At 36.6% G+C, this 16,345-nt stretch overlaps 2 protein-coding genes and 1 long non-coding RNA gene across 16 annotated transcripts in view; 2 read left to right on the top strand and 1 right to left on the bottom strand.

Annotated features, from left to right (window-relative positions):
- The window catches only part of STS (steroid sulfatase), a 97,543-nt gene extending 88,271 nt beyond the window's left edge, over window positions 1-9,272 (top strand). For all 8 annotated transcript variants that reach the window (XM_015848904.2, XM_015848910.2, XM_015848896.2 and 5 more), the window contains one exon: window positions 8,311-9,272. In XM_015848904.2, coding sequence (XP_015704390.1) covers window positions 8,311-8,693 — 383 coding nt within the window. In that variant the 3' untranslated portion in view covers window positions 8,694-9,272. The remainder of the gene's footprint in view (window positions 1-8,310) is intronic.
- The window catches only part of LOC107306151 (rho GTPase-activating protein 32-like), a 670,538-nt gene that overhangs the window by 413,988 nt on the left and 240,205 nt on the right, over window positions 1-16,345 (top strand). The gene's annotated exons all lie outside the window — the stretch shown is intronic.
- The window catches only part of LOC116652501, a 659,218-nt gene that overhangs the window by 405,945 nt on the left and 236,928 nt on the right, over window positions 1-16,345 (bottom strand). The gene's annotated exons all lie outside the window — the stretch shown is intronic.

Below are 16,345 nucleotides of genomic sequence, written 5' to 3'. Positions count from 1 at the left end.
TTTTTTTTTTTTCCTGCACACTAAGGGGCAGGAATAGCTTCAGAATGGAAAGCATAAGCCAGGCTTTCTGGACACTAAACCAGTGAACCGGTGAACCACTCCTTATGGAAAAAATAACCTCAAAATTACAATCTTCAATTATTTGGATTACTTTATGCATGACTGAACAGAGTTCACTATCCAGAATGATTTTACATTAGTGGAATGGTAGAGATGAAGTAGCCTGTCTTCAAATTAATTCTAAGCTTTCTTCACTTAAGTTCTATATACAGTGAAATTAAAATGAATTCATTCCATTTACAGCCCCAGGAGACTCTTCTCTGATCTTGTTTTTGGTGAGAAGCAGATCTTAGCATATTATAGCATCTCAGAAGGGTGAAGCTTGTTTTTCATTATGCCTACTTTCCTTAATCTGGAAAGTACGAAAGTGTCAAGGTTGTTTCCCTTTTCTATCACTTACTGTCAGCTGGAGAGTAGCTGAAGCTCTCTGTGTCCATATTCCATACCGCTAAGGACAATAAAATATTCTCACTGCTTTCCTAAAACTAGTATTCTATTCAAACTCAAGTATTCATGCTGACTGGAGAACTGCAAAATGAGGTTTGATTTTTGCATAGAAGTTCATACTGGATGACTGCTCAAACTCTGAAAAACCGTAACCTTAAATGTGTCCATGTGAAAATAGATAGTAGACAACTTCTAGAAATTTTCTTAGGAATAAATGTTTAAGAATGTTCTTGCTAGTTGTCTTTGAAATTGCACTCTTAGTGTTTATGTTTAATTTAGTATTTTGCAGAGGAAGGGGTTCAACTGTGTTTGTTGTACATTATTCATGTTATTCTGCATCGCATCCTTCAATAAACTTCTGTTCTCCATTCCTTTAAAGTATTGGTTTGGAAGGAATGGCTTATAACAACCTTAGTGAAACAAATTTAAACTTTTTCACTCATAATTAGACTTCCAGTTGCAGCATAGTGCATTAGCACACTGCCAAGCTATCAGATAAAAACTATTTATTTATTTATTTATGTAGTTCTAATTGCTTCTGTACATGCGTATTTTTTTCTAAGTTTTCTTTCTGGTAAAATCAGAGGAATCATTTGGGATTTTTCTTTCTTACTTTCTTCCTTCCTTTCTTCCTTCCTTTCTTCCTTCCTTTCTTCCTTCCTTTCTTTCTTCTTTTCTTTCTTCTTTCTTCTTCTTCTTCTTTCTTTCTTTTTCTTTCTTTCTTCTTTCTTTCTTCTTTCTTCTTTCTTTCTTTCTTTCTATCATTCTCTCTTGCTTTCTATCATTCTCTCTTGCTTTCTCTCCTTCTCTCTTGCTTTCTCTCCTTCTCTCTTTCTTTCTCTCTCTCTCTCTCTCTCTTTCTCTCTTTCTTTCTTCCTTCCATTCCTTCTTTACTTTCTTCATTTTTATATTTTGGACTGATACTGCATTTGTAGCATCACATTAGAAGCAATTTTTCTTAACTCCATTTTTGAGTCTAACAAAAGAATTCCTTTTGCTATGTCACCATTTATATTTAAATGATTCAATTTTGGAAATAAAAAAAATAAATTTGTATTTAAAGGTTAAATTCACTATCAATTTTCAGATAATTGGTTTTGAATATTTTAGTAGCATTCTGTGTATCAAAATTTGTTTTTGTGCCCAAATTTTGAAAAAAATGTCTGGAAAGAGACATTTATGGACAAATTCTTGGAGCTGACCTCAGTTCACAGAATGGCAGAACTGAGTTGGAAGGGGCTTCTAGGGATCTTCTACTGCAGCCCCTCTGGTAAAGCAGGTCACCTCCCTTGCCCTGCTGGCCATGCTCTTTTTAATGAACCCCAAGATGCCATTGGCCTTATTGGGCACATGGGCACACTGCTGGTACGTGGTCACCATTTTGTCTTTCAGGAAACTCCAGTCCTTCTCTGCAGACAATTTTAAACTTGTCTGAAAATAGTTGCAGTAGTTGCTTGAGTTGTCTTTGCAACTTTGCCTTGTGTGCTTGTCTCAATATCAGGAAAATAACAGTATGAATCCTGCATTCCTGTTCACACCACTCAGGATGACTGCATCCACTTTATGTCAGATAAGAATTATTGTCTTCAATTTTTAAAGGACAGAAAGGACAAATGACAAAATATAATTCTGAATAGTTTTCTTTTTCATTTTTGTGGTCCTTAGCAAACTAGCTATGCATTGTTACATTCTTAAGTGTGTTGCTCTTCATTTTTTTAGCTGTATCTCTTTCTAATTCCAGTGGATAACTGGTACATGAAAAGCATAAGAAACAGGTAGGAAGTTACCAATAATTTTGTTTGTGCCAACATTATCTGTCTTCAAAATTATATTGACGGTTCTTTAAATGAACTGGAAATCACATGGTCAGTTCAGTAAGTGAATAGACTTTGCAGCCAAATCTTTAGCAGTTGTCTGGGTTACATGCAGTAGATTACTTAAAGTGATTATTTATTTATTTATTTATTTATTTTTCCTAGGCAAAATGTATGTTTCCACGTACCTGTTACCTTCCTACTAGGAAGTATAATATTGCATTGGCACTTCTGATTTTAGCAACATAGTTTCTGTACCCATTTGTGTGTGTATGTATAAATGAGTGTTCGTTCTTTTTTATAATGAAGTTTAGGAAGATAATTCTTTCTCAGCTCCTACCATTTAGCAGATTATCTTGGCTCATGAATAGATTTCAGCGGAACCTCTAATTCCACTGCAGTTGCTCACCAGCTCACTGTTGTTTTCCTTCATGTTTTTAGCTCTATATTACTCTATATTCTTCACAGTTCTTCATGCAAGCCTCTTCTAGCAACAACCAGTTCTTATAAACTAACATTATGTCTTTCCTTATGTCTTTGAATATCACTCATTTTCCACCTACACAAGAATATTATGTGTTGTCTTTTGACTGATGTAACAATATAGCATCCCAAGATACCCAGATAAATGTTTCTAAAGAATACGAATTTTGACTGAGCAAGTAAAGTTAAAAACTTTTGAACTGAAATAGCATATTTTTATAAGCTGTTCAAGGAATGTACATATTAATAAAAAATATATACTTTTGTGTAGAAACCATATAATATTCTCCATATGACATATATAGCTCTAGAAAAACTCGACAAACAAAAACCTTTTTTAAATTGCTAAATTTTTGGAGAGTAGGGTACATACACATATGTGATATCTACTTGAATTAAAGTTAGTAGAGAACCTTGAACTTCTAAGCAGGAAGAAAGGAGTTAGTCCAGTAATAACAACAGTTATCTTAGGAATATTTTTGATTGAATTTGAACATTAATCTGCTACTCTGTAGAAAAGTTGAAGAGTTGGCTTTAGTTAGAATGTGAGAGCGTACCTTGGCTACAGAGCTCACTTGAAATACAGTAAAAGACTGTGTGCAATTTGCATTTGTATGCAATGGTATGCCCAAAGGGTTATGCTCAAGTGAGTCTTAAGGAGAGACCAGCTCATCAATTTGCAATGAAGAACAGACTTGTTTAACTTGTTCTTCTACCAAAAGAAGAAACAAAATAATAGGAGTAAAGGAAAGCCCAGATCCACCCATTGTAGATTAAATGCAGCAAAAATAAGGTCCAGGCTATAACACAGAAATAACTCCTGTTCATTTCAAGTCCTTATCAGAAAATATGATATAGCCATCAGTAATTGAGCACAGTGCTAGTATTAGAGGAATGACATTCATATCCAGTGTGTCATGTCATCATGGAAATATTAATATGTTTTACTGAGATACTTTTATTTACCCTTCTGGCCTTTACCTGTCTATAGGAGTTCTGGTTGTTGGTGTGATTATGGAAGAATAAATAGATGAAGGATAGTAAAACTGAAGAGGAGTCTGTCAAGGAGATCAATGCAAACTAATTACAACCTATTTTAACTTGAGACTATTTATACATGCACCTTCTGTGACTTTTCCTTTTTTATACATGCAAAGGAAAGTGGTATTCTGAAGACAGAGCAAGTGAAACCATTGTGCAATTTACTGAGCAGAAAAATAGATGATGAATAAAGAAGCCATGATGCTCTGGGAAAGGATCTTGAAGGATGCTCCAGACATGTAGCTAGCTTTCTGTGTTTTGGAAGGACTCTGTTATACTGGCTGTGAGGGAACCCTGACAGTTTTACAACTAGGCCCAGGGAAGAAGAGAGATATAGTTATCTTTAAATAATAAGAGGGTCCAGAGGGTTTGAAGAGCAAAAGTATTGTTAATTATTGAGAGATTGATTTGATTCTTGTAGATAACCCTCCGACAAAATGGGATTTTATATCAGCTGAGAGTAAGTGAGAGAGAACTCTCAATTTTTAAGATCTTTATACAGCTCATCAGCTTTACAGATTAGTCCAACAGCTCTTTACATCTCCTAGTATATTACACTGGCTTCTCCACAGACACAGATACTGACAGGTATGCTTTAGCTTTTATAATGCTTAGGCAATGGGTAGTTAAACTCTGCACTTGTGTTTTTCCAGCACCTCATGAAGTTCCAGGTCCTCTGAAGCACTGCAGTGCAATAGATTATTGTACTATTGTGCAATTGTACAGTACTCTGCCAAGGCTGTATTTTGCACAATATAAGCATGATGTTACATAGCAGCATATCTGACAGCATTCAGCTCTTCAAAAAAACTAGCAGTGTAATTCATACACATGATATAGTGTCGCATGTGTCTGTCTTCAATCCCACATGTTTTGCAAGATGACAGATGCTGTAGATATAGGCAAGCCTGAAGAATTTTTTTATTCTGTAAGGAAAAAAAAAAAAACAACAACAAACTCACAGTACAACTTCTATGTTTCTGTTTTTTTTCCCATGTCTTTGAACTTACCTTTATGAACCTATTGTTAGGTCTTACGATAATTCACAAATTCTTAAATTTGTATTGTGTGTAAGCCCTTTGAATTGCCTGGTGATACAATGTCCAACTACATAAGAGTTGATGGAAAATTTGTTTTCAAAGTTATTCAGTAGAAGTGTTCTATCAAAGGTAGGGGTGTGTTAAGACAGCCTGACTGCAGAGCTCTCATGCATTTTTTCTGCCCTTCTGTCAAGGTGTTGCAGTGCTCTGAACTGAATTCTCAAATGGAGTACATATTGTGTGTTCTACAAAAGCATCCAGTGCACCAAATAATAGTGCCTTTTGGCCTTTTCTGTTCTTCGCTGTTTGTCCTGACAATCAAGCACTTTTAAAGAGCCAGAAGAAATGCTGAGTATAGAATCACATAGCTTCCCAGAATGTATATTTTAAATACCAATAAATGAGAAGAATGTTTCTGCTCTGGGAAATGTTCTGTGCATAAATTCAAAGATGTCTGAGGGGAAGTGCTAGATTGTTTACCTGGAGAGACTGGAATGTGAGGAACCTGATGAGGTTTAAAAGTAGTGAGTGTAGAGTTTTGCACCTGTGGAGAAACAATGGCATGCATCAGTTCAGGATGGGGGATGACCTGCTGTAGATGAGCTCTGCAGAGAAGGACCTGGACAACAGATTTCCTGTGAGCAGTGTGCCCTTGAGGCCAAGAAATCCAATGATTTCCTGTAGTGCATTAAGAAGAGTGTGGCCAGCAGGTCAAGAGAGGTGATTCTCCCCCTCTAATATTCCCCAGAGTTGCCAATTTAGAATACTGTGTCCAGTTCTGGGCTTCCCACATTAAAAAAAGACAGGGGTCTCCTAGAAAGCAGTTCAAGGAAGGGCCACAAAGATGATTAAGGGCCTGGAGCATCTCCCATGTGAGGAAAGACTGAATAACCTGGGTCTGTCCAGTCTGAGGAAAACAAAACTGAAGGGGAATCTGATTAATGTTTATAACTATATAAAGGGAGGTGGGAAACAAGTGGATGAGGCCAGGCTCTTCTAATTGGTGCAGAGTGATAGGTCAAGGAATAATGACCTAAAACATGAACATAGGAAGTTCCATAATAATGTGCAGAAAAATTTCTTTATGGTAAGGGTTTTGGAGCACTGGAACAGGTTATCCAGTTGTGGAGACTCCTTCTATGGTGATACTCAGGACCCATCTGGAGGCCTACTTGTGTGACCTGTTGTAGGGTACCTTCTTTACCAGAGGAGTTGGACTCAATGATCTCTTGATGTCCCTTCCAGTCTCTTCAATTTTGTGATTCTGTGATGATTATTATTTTCAATTTTAATTGTGAGGAAACAACAAAGAATTCAAATACTAAGACAATCTTTCAAGATATTATTGGAAAAGGAGATGGAGAAATGCTCCCATCCTGTCCAGTTATGTCCTGTCCCTCCTCCCCACTAAACCTTCGGTACTTATTAAAGGCTGCCACACCTTATTGTCTCTGCCAGCAAGGTGATCTCTGTTTTTAGAGCTGCTTCCCTTGCACTGACTCTCAAGCAGCATTCAGAGGATACTCCTAGACTAATGCGTGTAATGACCATCATCCTCTGACCCTGATTTAAGTGCAGACCAAATGAACTGGAAGTCTCCATGTTCTGTCATTGAATTGGTTCCTTAAGGTGAATTCTCTTACAATGTGAAAAATGCCATAGGACAGAAGAAGCTGTAAAGAATCTTAAGGTCACTTACTTACTTTTAAATTCATGCTATGAGCTGGAACTGCAGTCTGTGACTCTTCTTTAATCCACTGAAACATTTATGTCTTTAAACCTTTCTTTAAACATTCAGTGTGATGTAGTTACAGCATGTGATGTACCGGTTCATTTCTGCCCTTCATAGACCTTCAGGTGCTTTCTATTCTAGTGAACAAATGACTTGATTAATGAATATTAACCGTCATTGCACATATAAATATTTAACAAGTTACTAAAGTAACAAAATTACTGTGGACTTAAAAAAAAAAAAATCAGTAAAATACCACAAAGAATTTTTCACCCAGTATTTAAAAAAGAAAAAAAAAAAAAAAAAAAAAAGACAAACATTTCTCTCATGAGGAAAATTTGAGAGACCTGGTACTGTCCAACATGGAGAAGGTTGGAGAATACTGAGACAATTTTAAATCTCTAATGGGCAGGCATCGTGAGGATGGGGCCAGCCTCTTTTCAGCGATGTGCAGCAACAGAACAAGGAACAATGGGTACAACCTGGAACACAGAAAGTTCTGTCTGAACATGAGAACAAATTTATTTTTATTTCAAGGATGATAGAACACAGGACCAGGCTCTCCAGACATTGTGGATTCTTCTTCTCTGGAGATAATCAAAACCCTCCTGGATGTTTTCTTGTGTAGGGAATTTACTTTAGCAGGGGGATGGACTCAGTTATTTCCAGAGGTCCCTTCCAGTCCATAACATTCTGTGGTTCTGTGTGGATCTTTGACAAAAAATTCAGCAGAAGGGCATTAAGGAAAGTAAATAACTAATGACTGTGTTTTTTTGGTGTTTGTATGTGCTCTGATGGACAGGTGAATGAATTAATTTAAGAATGAAAAGCAGATTTTGACTCTAATTATTCCCCAATCTGTTTCTGGGGAAATGCATTCTTCCCCAACTGGGGAAGACTGTGTGCTTCCTTTAAAATGCCTGTCTGTTCTTGTCTGCCTGATCTATTTTGTAATGCTTGAGGAGAGTAATAGCCATTTCTTGTTTATTCCTTTCTTGTTAAGTATTTTTAGGTTCTCCAGTCTTCTGTTCAAGATCATTTCTTGAAGGAAATGATTAATATTTGCTTGTTCTTAGTACAGGAATTAATTCTTATCTTGAACAGTGAAGGCACTGAGTGAAGTTACCCTAGTGCAGGAAGTTCAGTGTCTGTACACAGACTGTTAAGCAAAGTCAAAATTGCCTATCTGAAAGATTTTTTGTTCCCACTTTGCAAAGTAATGTCTCACCTAAAAATTGAACTACTGTAAAAGTTATGTATCTTGAATGCCTCTTGAAGCCTAAGACATGATCTGCTATAGCAGTTCCTGTCATCACATTTAATCTCTATCTCAACGTTTGCTAAGAAAGCATGTGGCAGAGTGTGATGGGTTAATACCACAAGGAGATGAAAGGAGAAAAAGATAAAAAAAATGTAATTATTTTTATTATAAGTTCCTTTAAGTCTTCTGTAATTTAGTTAATCCAAGTTCTCCCAAAGCACTGAAGTGGTCATCGTTTCATAAATTTGTGTTGCAAGAAAATCACTGTGTTTTGCTTGATTTTGTTTTTCTCTTTCAGTATGTTGCAGTTCTTCTTTGTCTGAGGTTGTATAGAGAGACTGATTTATTGTGGTGTAAATTAGAGTTTCATAAGACGAGATGATTTTCAGTTGGTCTTTTTATCATTTATTGTTTTGTGTTTGGAAACTGCAGGTGAATCTGTCTGGAAGGTCTTTTTCTTCACTCCAAACTTCACTCCTGAGGATTCCAGTGGTTGCTATGACTCTCATGTTTGCTTTTGCTACGGAGGTTTCGTCACGCACCATGATCCCCCACTGCTCTTCGATCTCTCCAGAGACCCTGAAGAGAAAGTCCCACTGACCCCAGAAACAGAGAGCCGGTTCTATGAAATTCTCAGTGTCATGCAGCTAGCAGTAGATAACCACACCAGATCTCTGCAAGCTGTCTCTGACCAGCTGTCCTGGAACAACCTTGTCTGGAAGCCTTGGCTGCAGCTTTGTTGCTCATCCTTCTCTCAGTTTTGCTACTGTGACTATGACTCAGAAAACAGCCTGCCAGAAGTGTATTCTGGATAAACAAACTGCAACTTTGTTGTTTTCCTTCTCAGAACAAGGAGAATATCTAGGTAGCCTTAGAAGTCTTTGTTATATAGGATATACAGTCTTTAGTACAATATTACAATAGAATTTCAAAAATTATGCCATAAGAAGGAGCATAAAAAAACAGCTTATCTGACTTAATAATACAATAAATGGTAGAAAAAAGGTTTTGCTGCCCATATCCATAAAAGTATGCCTTTTCTAGAGGAGATCATTTTTCACATTGTCAGCTTCAACATTGTTCTTACACAATGAGGAATTTACTTACTGTTTCTGCCTGTTATAGCCACTAAATGCACACACAGCAGTCCTTGTCAGTATTATCCATGGCTATTAGGACATTCTACCAAAAATTAACAAATAGAGAATATAACGGAGGAAAAGTTCTTCTAACTATAGTTTGATGACTGATAGACAAGAAAAGAACAGATTCTACAAGCATCAGTGATATCAGATAGAATCATAGAACCATAGAATTGCTCAGGTTGGAAAAGGCCTTAAAGATCATTGACACAGCCTAACCACACTACCCTAACTAACAACCCCCCACTAAATCATGTCCCTGAGCACCACATCAAAACAGTTTTAAACACATCCAGGGATGGTGTCTCAACCACCTCCCTGGGGAGCCTATTCCAGTGCCTAACAACTCTTTCTGTAAAGAAGTTTTTCCTGATATTCAACCTAAACTTACCGTTGTGCAACTTAAGGACATTTCCCTTTGTCCTGTCACCTGTCACCAGAGAGAAGAGACCAACATGAAATAAGAAGCAGGCTGCCAAGAATCTAATGTTGTATGTGCCATAAAAATATAGAAAGCTATGTAGTGGAAGACCTTAGTCCACAATAAAATAGTCCACTAGTTCCCTCACTAGGATCATGTTACATGGCATCAACCTTTGCTTGGGAAGGAAACCACTTCAAGTGCACCAAATGGGTGCATAAATGTATGCCGTAACTCTCCTGGAAAACACACAAGCCAAATTCATACTCTCTCACTTAACTCACCATCAAAACCAGATCAATCAATAAATAAATGTTTAATCCCTGAGGTAGACAAACCCTGATGTTCAGGACTCAATTGCTAAAATGAAACATTTCGTCCATGTTTAATATCTGTGTTCCAAATTTATACTATAAATATACTATCCATTTATTGTACCTGTTTTTCCACTGGTAAGTGAAGTGTGGCTCACAAATAAACAGTATTTGGTCTTGCTTTAAATATTTTTTGCTGTTATTTAAACTCCTTGAATGGAACTTACCATTTTCTGACAATAAACTTGGACCTGAACATTTACATTTTCTCAAAGCCAAATGTAACTCTCTCCAAGTTCTTAATAAGGCCTTGGGAAAGCTACAGTACTTCAGGGCTGATTTCTGTATCCATTTTTATCTGCATCTTATTCAGTCACATTTTCTGTTCACTCTATAGCCAGGCAAACTATTTTCTTTGGCAGATTGTACCAGAGCAGAACATATCAGCAAAACACAAAACTGATTTGATGCTTGATAATAGAAGGTGACTTGCTTCTTATCAGAAAACACTAGTTAATTCCAACATTATGATGTATTACAATATGTTTGTTTGGTGGTATTAGTGCAACACTAATGCAAAAGGGATCTCAGTTGATAATAATGCAATAGCTTCAACCAGCAGACATTGAGGTTGTGACCCAGTTGTTGGGAGCTGCTGAAGCCTGTCATATAAAAATATATTGTGATATATGGTGTATTTCTTTCTCTCTGTAAAATCTATTTTATTTGATTTTTCTCTTGCAATTTCCTGTCTTGGGAAATGTTGTACTCTTTCCTTGAAGTCCAATTTTTGATATTTCACCTTTTGTTTATGACTGTGTATCTTAAGTATATGCTCTGTGACCTCTGTGTAGCAAAATCCTATGTGTGCTGATGAAGTTAGTCAGTTCAGATATTTCCCCAATAGCCTCTCAGGACTGTTTATATTGTATCTGGAAAGCTGTCAGGTGCCTATTCATGCAGCATAATTCCGTCCTTGCTTTATTTAAATACTGAATGCACGAGGTAAATTTAGTAAGAAAGATCCCTCTGGTTAAAATAAAGATACTCCTCTGTAGTGTTTATAACAGAATCTATGTATCCCAAATTTCTGGTCCCCAACTTGTAGCCAGAGTGCTCACTAGTGCTGTTCCCTCCATGTCTGCCATACAGCTGGAGGGTAGCCCAACTGCAGCCAGGGCAGCGAGGATGCTCTCCAGTTACCACAGCTCTTCTGCAGTTTATGTGGTCTTTGCAAGCAAATACTCCTGATGAATCATATGAGCAAAAATATATGTTAGGTATGTAGCTGGAACTCAGAAAAGGCCTCATTGTATCTCTTTTGTTTCCACAGTTTCTAGGCTGTGACCTTAACAGGGACCTCAGTTTATATTGTTAAGGACATCTACGCCTACTTTTCATCAGGAAGATGCTATGTTACTGTTATATCTTTACTTTCTGAAGATTCAAGAATTGTTTTTCCTCTCAGCATAGCAGCTAATCTGTGCTACCTGACAGAAGTACTAAAAATGAATATTTTATTTCTGCTCTGATTTTTTCTTGAATGAATAGACTTTCTTTTATACTCCCCTTGGGTTTTGGTGCCATTTCTCTGGTCTCCTTTCTTAAAACCTTGAAACCCTGAAGCACTTTTCCACTTATTTCTTTGCCACCAACTCCTCCAAATCACTTGTCATGTTGACCACATCAGATATTTTGCCCTGATCTATCAGTGAGTAAAAAGTGGTCTTTGTGAAAATAACTGATTTTTAGAGCACCTTGACTCAGAAAACCTTCTATTTATTTAACTTCCAGTCAGAATTAGCAGAAGAATAAAATCTAAGAAATTAAAGCACACCCAAGTTATCCTGAATAATAAAAGTTATTTCTTGTTTGTACCACAAGATTCATATTTACCAAAATTTAATTCATTATAGCATTTAATACTTTGACAGAAGCAATAAAATCTGAACTCAGTTTTTACAGTTTTTCCTCCAAGAAAGATTTCTTTCAAGTATTTTTCATTCCAATGCTATTTCATTTAATGCCTAAAATAGACTTCCCCTGTGCTGAAAATGTATTGTACCTTCTGTTCTAGAGGTAGCATGTCAGATCACAGTAATTAAAATACTCTTCTTTATCTCCAAAATAAAATGAGAAACATGATATACCATTTTTGTTATGTCATTCCTGATCTAATCTGGGTAGTTTTGTTTTTCGTAACAAGTTATTGATGGGATATATGTGAATCACAATTTATTAGCAAGGAAGACATAAGGAGAATATGCAACTGTCTTCCAATCTATCATTTAACTATCATCTATATTGTAACATGGTGCCTGACAGTGGAATACATTAGTTTAAACTGGGAGTTCAGATTCAGAGGAAAGTATATTCCACTAGAGAGTTATTTAACAGTATCACATTGTAGTTTATCACAGAGTCCCTGTATGGCCCAGAGCAAGTCATTTAACTCTGTTTTCAGCTCCTCATCTTTTCCTAAAGAATATCAGGTTTTCTGTAACTGGTAGGAATACTGAAAGAGTAAGAAGTACTTAAAGTAGTGAGTTGGTAAAGGTGCACTTTCTGGTCATCTTCTCTATAAAATGTACAATTTAAGAGATGAAAAACTAGGCTGTGAAAAGGTATCCTTAAACCTCAGATGTGTGTGTAGGCTCTGTGCTCACTATTTTACACATGTGGGGTTATGGCCTGGAGCAGAGAGAGCAGATGGCTAAAAAGATACACATGGAGAAAGATGTCAGTCTCTTATTTCAAATTATGTTTATTCTCAATCTTTCCTCTTTCAGCAGACGTAGGACACCACACCACATGGAATTACTTTAATATTTCTCCCTTGTGGACTGGATGACATAGGTTCCTGTGTCTTTAAAAAGTTTGATGTTCTTACTTGCCTTATATTACTGTGGAAAAAAAGAAAAAAAGGGAAGGGAAGGGAAGGGAAGGGAAGGGAAGGGAAGGGAAGGGAAGGGAAGGGAAGGGAAGGGAAGGGAAGGGAAGGGAAGGGAAGGGAAGGGAAGGGAAGGGAAGGGAAGGGAAATACAGTTTTTTGGAGAGAGAGCCTTTTCAGTTCAATGAAATCCATCTGAAAGTTCACAGAGATCAAAGTGAATATGGCCCATATCCTTCACAGATCAGTGAGAATTGTCACTTGTCAGCAAATGCTTATCTCACATTGTAGTAAAGTGAGATCTGGATGTTCAGATGTGTGGACAGTGTAGAAGAATTTAACTTAAGGTGTCATCCAATACAGGAAAATAATTTAGAAAGAAATGAAAAGAGCACAAGCATAGCTGCAGGACTGAAATGTTCTAATGCCATGTATGCTAGCACACCTTAGACTGCCTAATTACTTCTTTATACTGATCAAATGGGAGAACGCAATTGCTAAAGCATCTAATACATTGGTTACACTCAGCACAGCTGTTGCCATTAGGAGATGTACTAAAACTTTCTTTTATTAACTTTGATAAGGACATGCTAATTCTGTACATAAGATCAACATTTGAATCTTTGTTGTTTCTCTTTCCTCTAGTCTTACCTGTACACCATCAGAAATGTGCTTTGAGGAGCTCACATTCAAGTGTACTCATCTTAGATGAGTACACTGCAAGCAGGGAGGCTGGCTGTATGGGCAGGAGGAATCTGGCATAACAGAACTCTGCGCTGGGGGCCACCGGAGAGTAAATGTTGCTCTGGGGATTTCTCCAATCTCAAGACAGAGTCCTACTAATTGCAAGTGGATTTGAATGTATCAGGAACTGTGAGCAAGCAAAAGGAGCAAGGGAACATTTGGTAGGAGTGCTAGGAACACTGATAAAACCACATGGCTTTTCCAGATTATTCAGATGTTCTCTGTAGTTGTCACTGGCATTGAAAGCAACAAGAATCTACCTAGAACTTCACCTACACAGCTGATAAGGGATGTTTCAAATTGTTCTTAAGACTATCCACAGCAGCTGCAGTCTGTCAGCTCAGCGCTCAAAGCAATGAGTGTGCACCAACAAAAAGTCACTGAAGTTTTTCTGTGCTTGTTGTAAGAACTGAATTCCAGCCTTCTACTGAAGCTTGCATTACACTAGCTTGTTCAATTATCTTTGGTCACATCTTTAGTTTTAGTTAGTTATCAAACAGTGCAGACCTTGAGTGATCTATATTGTAGTACTTGTAAAGCTTCCTCTGAACACTAAGAAAGCATTTATTAATCACGCTAGCTTCCCTGATATATGAATAATATTTTACTGTATTTGATTTATGTTAAAAAAAAAAAAAAAAAAGTGAAGAACTTGAAATTATAAGGCAGAAATCTTCATTTTGGCAATTAAGGGAATTTCATATGAATTTTCTCTGTGTAGCATTATTTATAACAAAAGATTAGAGACAAGGCATCTCAAAAGCCTCATGAACTCAGGTTGGGCTGTAAGAAAATATCTTCAGCTCACTGTGGTCATCATTGCTCTCAAATGAAGCTAAGATCTAAAGGAAAACAAAAAACAATGTTTAATAAGACAAATCTCTTTGATTGTCTTTCAGCAAAATGCTGTAGTGAGAGGTCCTCCCTAGCAGCTAGATGGCATTCTGCCCTTCCTGGAAATTAATGACAATGAAGAGTTTAGTTAGAATTCAAGCAGTGACATTGATGAGTGCTATGTGAAAGCTGCAGATTAACTGTTGTGCCTATCAGTTTCTAAATACTCAGTACCAGGTTACATAAATACTAACCTGACAAAGCAGGAGGAATAGATAACTTGGAAAGAGGTAAACAAATGTTCATAAACTGAGGTCTTGGGTGTGCTTCCTATCTCTGACACCATTTATGGGCCTCTGACAGTTTCATTCCATTGTGTCCAGCCTCAAAGTGATGCGGAAGAAAGTATGGAGTCCATAGGTAAAAATGGACCACCAATGATGACATGCCTAATTTAAAAACAAACAAGCAAACATAAAACATAATAATAACATAATAAGACTGTGAGTTTCATCAGAGAATGCAACAGCAAGCCAGATTAGAGGAGGCAAGCAAATTGTCATGAGAATGAGGGATGAGCTCAAGATCTTTGAAGGCATACAGACTGGGAATGAAGAATATCACTCATCTTTCTGTTAATACTGTGCCAATGGAAAGCAAACAATGGTAAGTGTGGGGAATTGAGAAGAGGATAATACTCCCTGGAGGTAAGGACACTTGGTTAGGTGGTGATGACAGCCTTGCTACAGAACTTCAAGACTGATTAAGTACTTTTAATCACATGAAGTACATAGGTCACCTCTAGAGCAGAAAGAGACATACCTTAGGGCTACAAAGTCACTTTATCTTACTCGCTCCCTGATCTGATGAATCTAGGATTCTCTCCTACAGAGTAGCAAACCTTGTATAGGAAAGGTTGAAGTTATTGTCATTCTCTTTTCACACCCAGACAGCTGCTTAATTTATATTTCATGTCCCATCTAGGAAAGAGTCCAGGGAATAATAAAGAGAAAAAGAAAAGAAAAAAAAAAAAAAAAAANAAAAAAAAAAAAAAAAAAGAAGAAAGAAAGAAAGAAAAAAAATGAAGAAGAAAAAAGAAGAAGAAGAAGAAGCATGGGATAACCAGCAAGACCTGAATAAAGCTCAATACGTTTGTGTTTAGGCAGTTGAATCTCACTTCATTCTCCTGGAATCTTTAAAATCTTATATAAAGTAAGAATGATTTCAAGGTTGCTCAAAGGAAGTTTTTCACAGTTGGAATACTTCAGTTAAATGCCAAAAGCTTCTCTATCCCTTGCTTGCTTGTTGGTTGGTTTGCTTCTTCTTACTTGTTCATTTGTTTTTTCATCTGATCTGCAGCTCTTTTACTCTCTACCATGCTCTGAAAATCAGTGAAGAAAGATCCTAATGAGATTATTTAAAAGAAGTGTCATCATACAGGTCAAGCAATTTGTTTTTAAGGTTATATTAATCATTTTGTATGCCAGCATTTTAATTACTGTACGAGGATGAGATATTTTTAATTACAATAGAGTTTTGCCAACAGTAAATTAAGATCTTTTCCAATTTACATTTTCTTACATTTTCTGTTAACATCAATTATGATTTTGTTGAATGAGCTGGACTTGGAGAATACTGCTCAAGTTCTGCAAAAAAAATTATGGCATTTAATATGCAGCAGTCAATTTCTAATATAGTGTGTGTGTATTTGTGGTGTTAAAAAGCTCACATTTTTACATAAATACCTTATGTCTTCCATCTTCTAATCTCCAGAAATACTTATTTGCCAAGCAAATAAATGAAGTGCTTGAATTGTGAATGTAAAATTATTTTAGGTCTCCATCTGCTAAGTATTTTTTTCAATTTGTTTTTAAAGTTACAAATGTTTATCCTGAATTATATTGGGTATAAGACCAGTTGCAACATGTTAATGGATAAAATTTCTTAATAATCTGTATTATCACAAGACTGCATACATAGCCAGTATGATTATGAGCAGAAATTTCTAGTTGAGCAAGATATTTGAAGATGTACTCAGAAGCTTTTATGAGTGAAATTCTTTAGCAACAGATGATACACAGACTGATTTGTGCATAACGTTTCATTCCTGACTGTTTTAATA

This window comes from Coturnix japonica, chromosome 1 (genome assembly GCF_001577835.2).
Source record: "Coturnix japonica isolate 7356 chromosome 1, Coturnix japonica 2.1, whole genome shotgun sequence".
NCBI lineage: Eukaryota > Metazoa > Chordata > Aves > Galliformes > Phasianidae > Coturnix > Coturnix japonica.
Note: the sequence above shows the minus strand (reverse complement) of the source record. Positions and strands in the feature narration are given on the sequence as shown.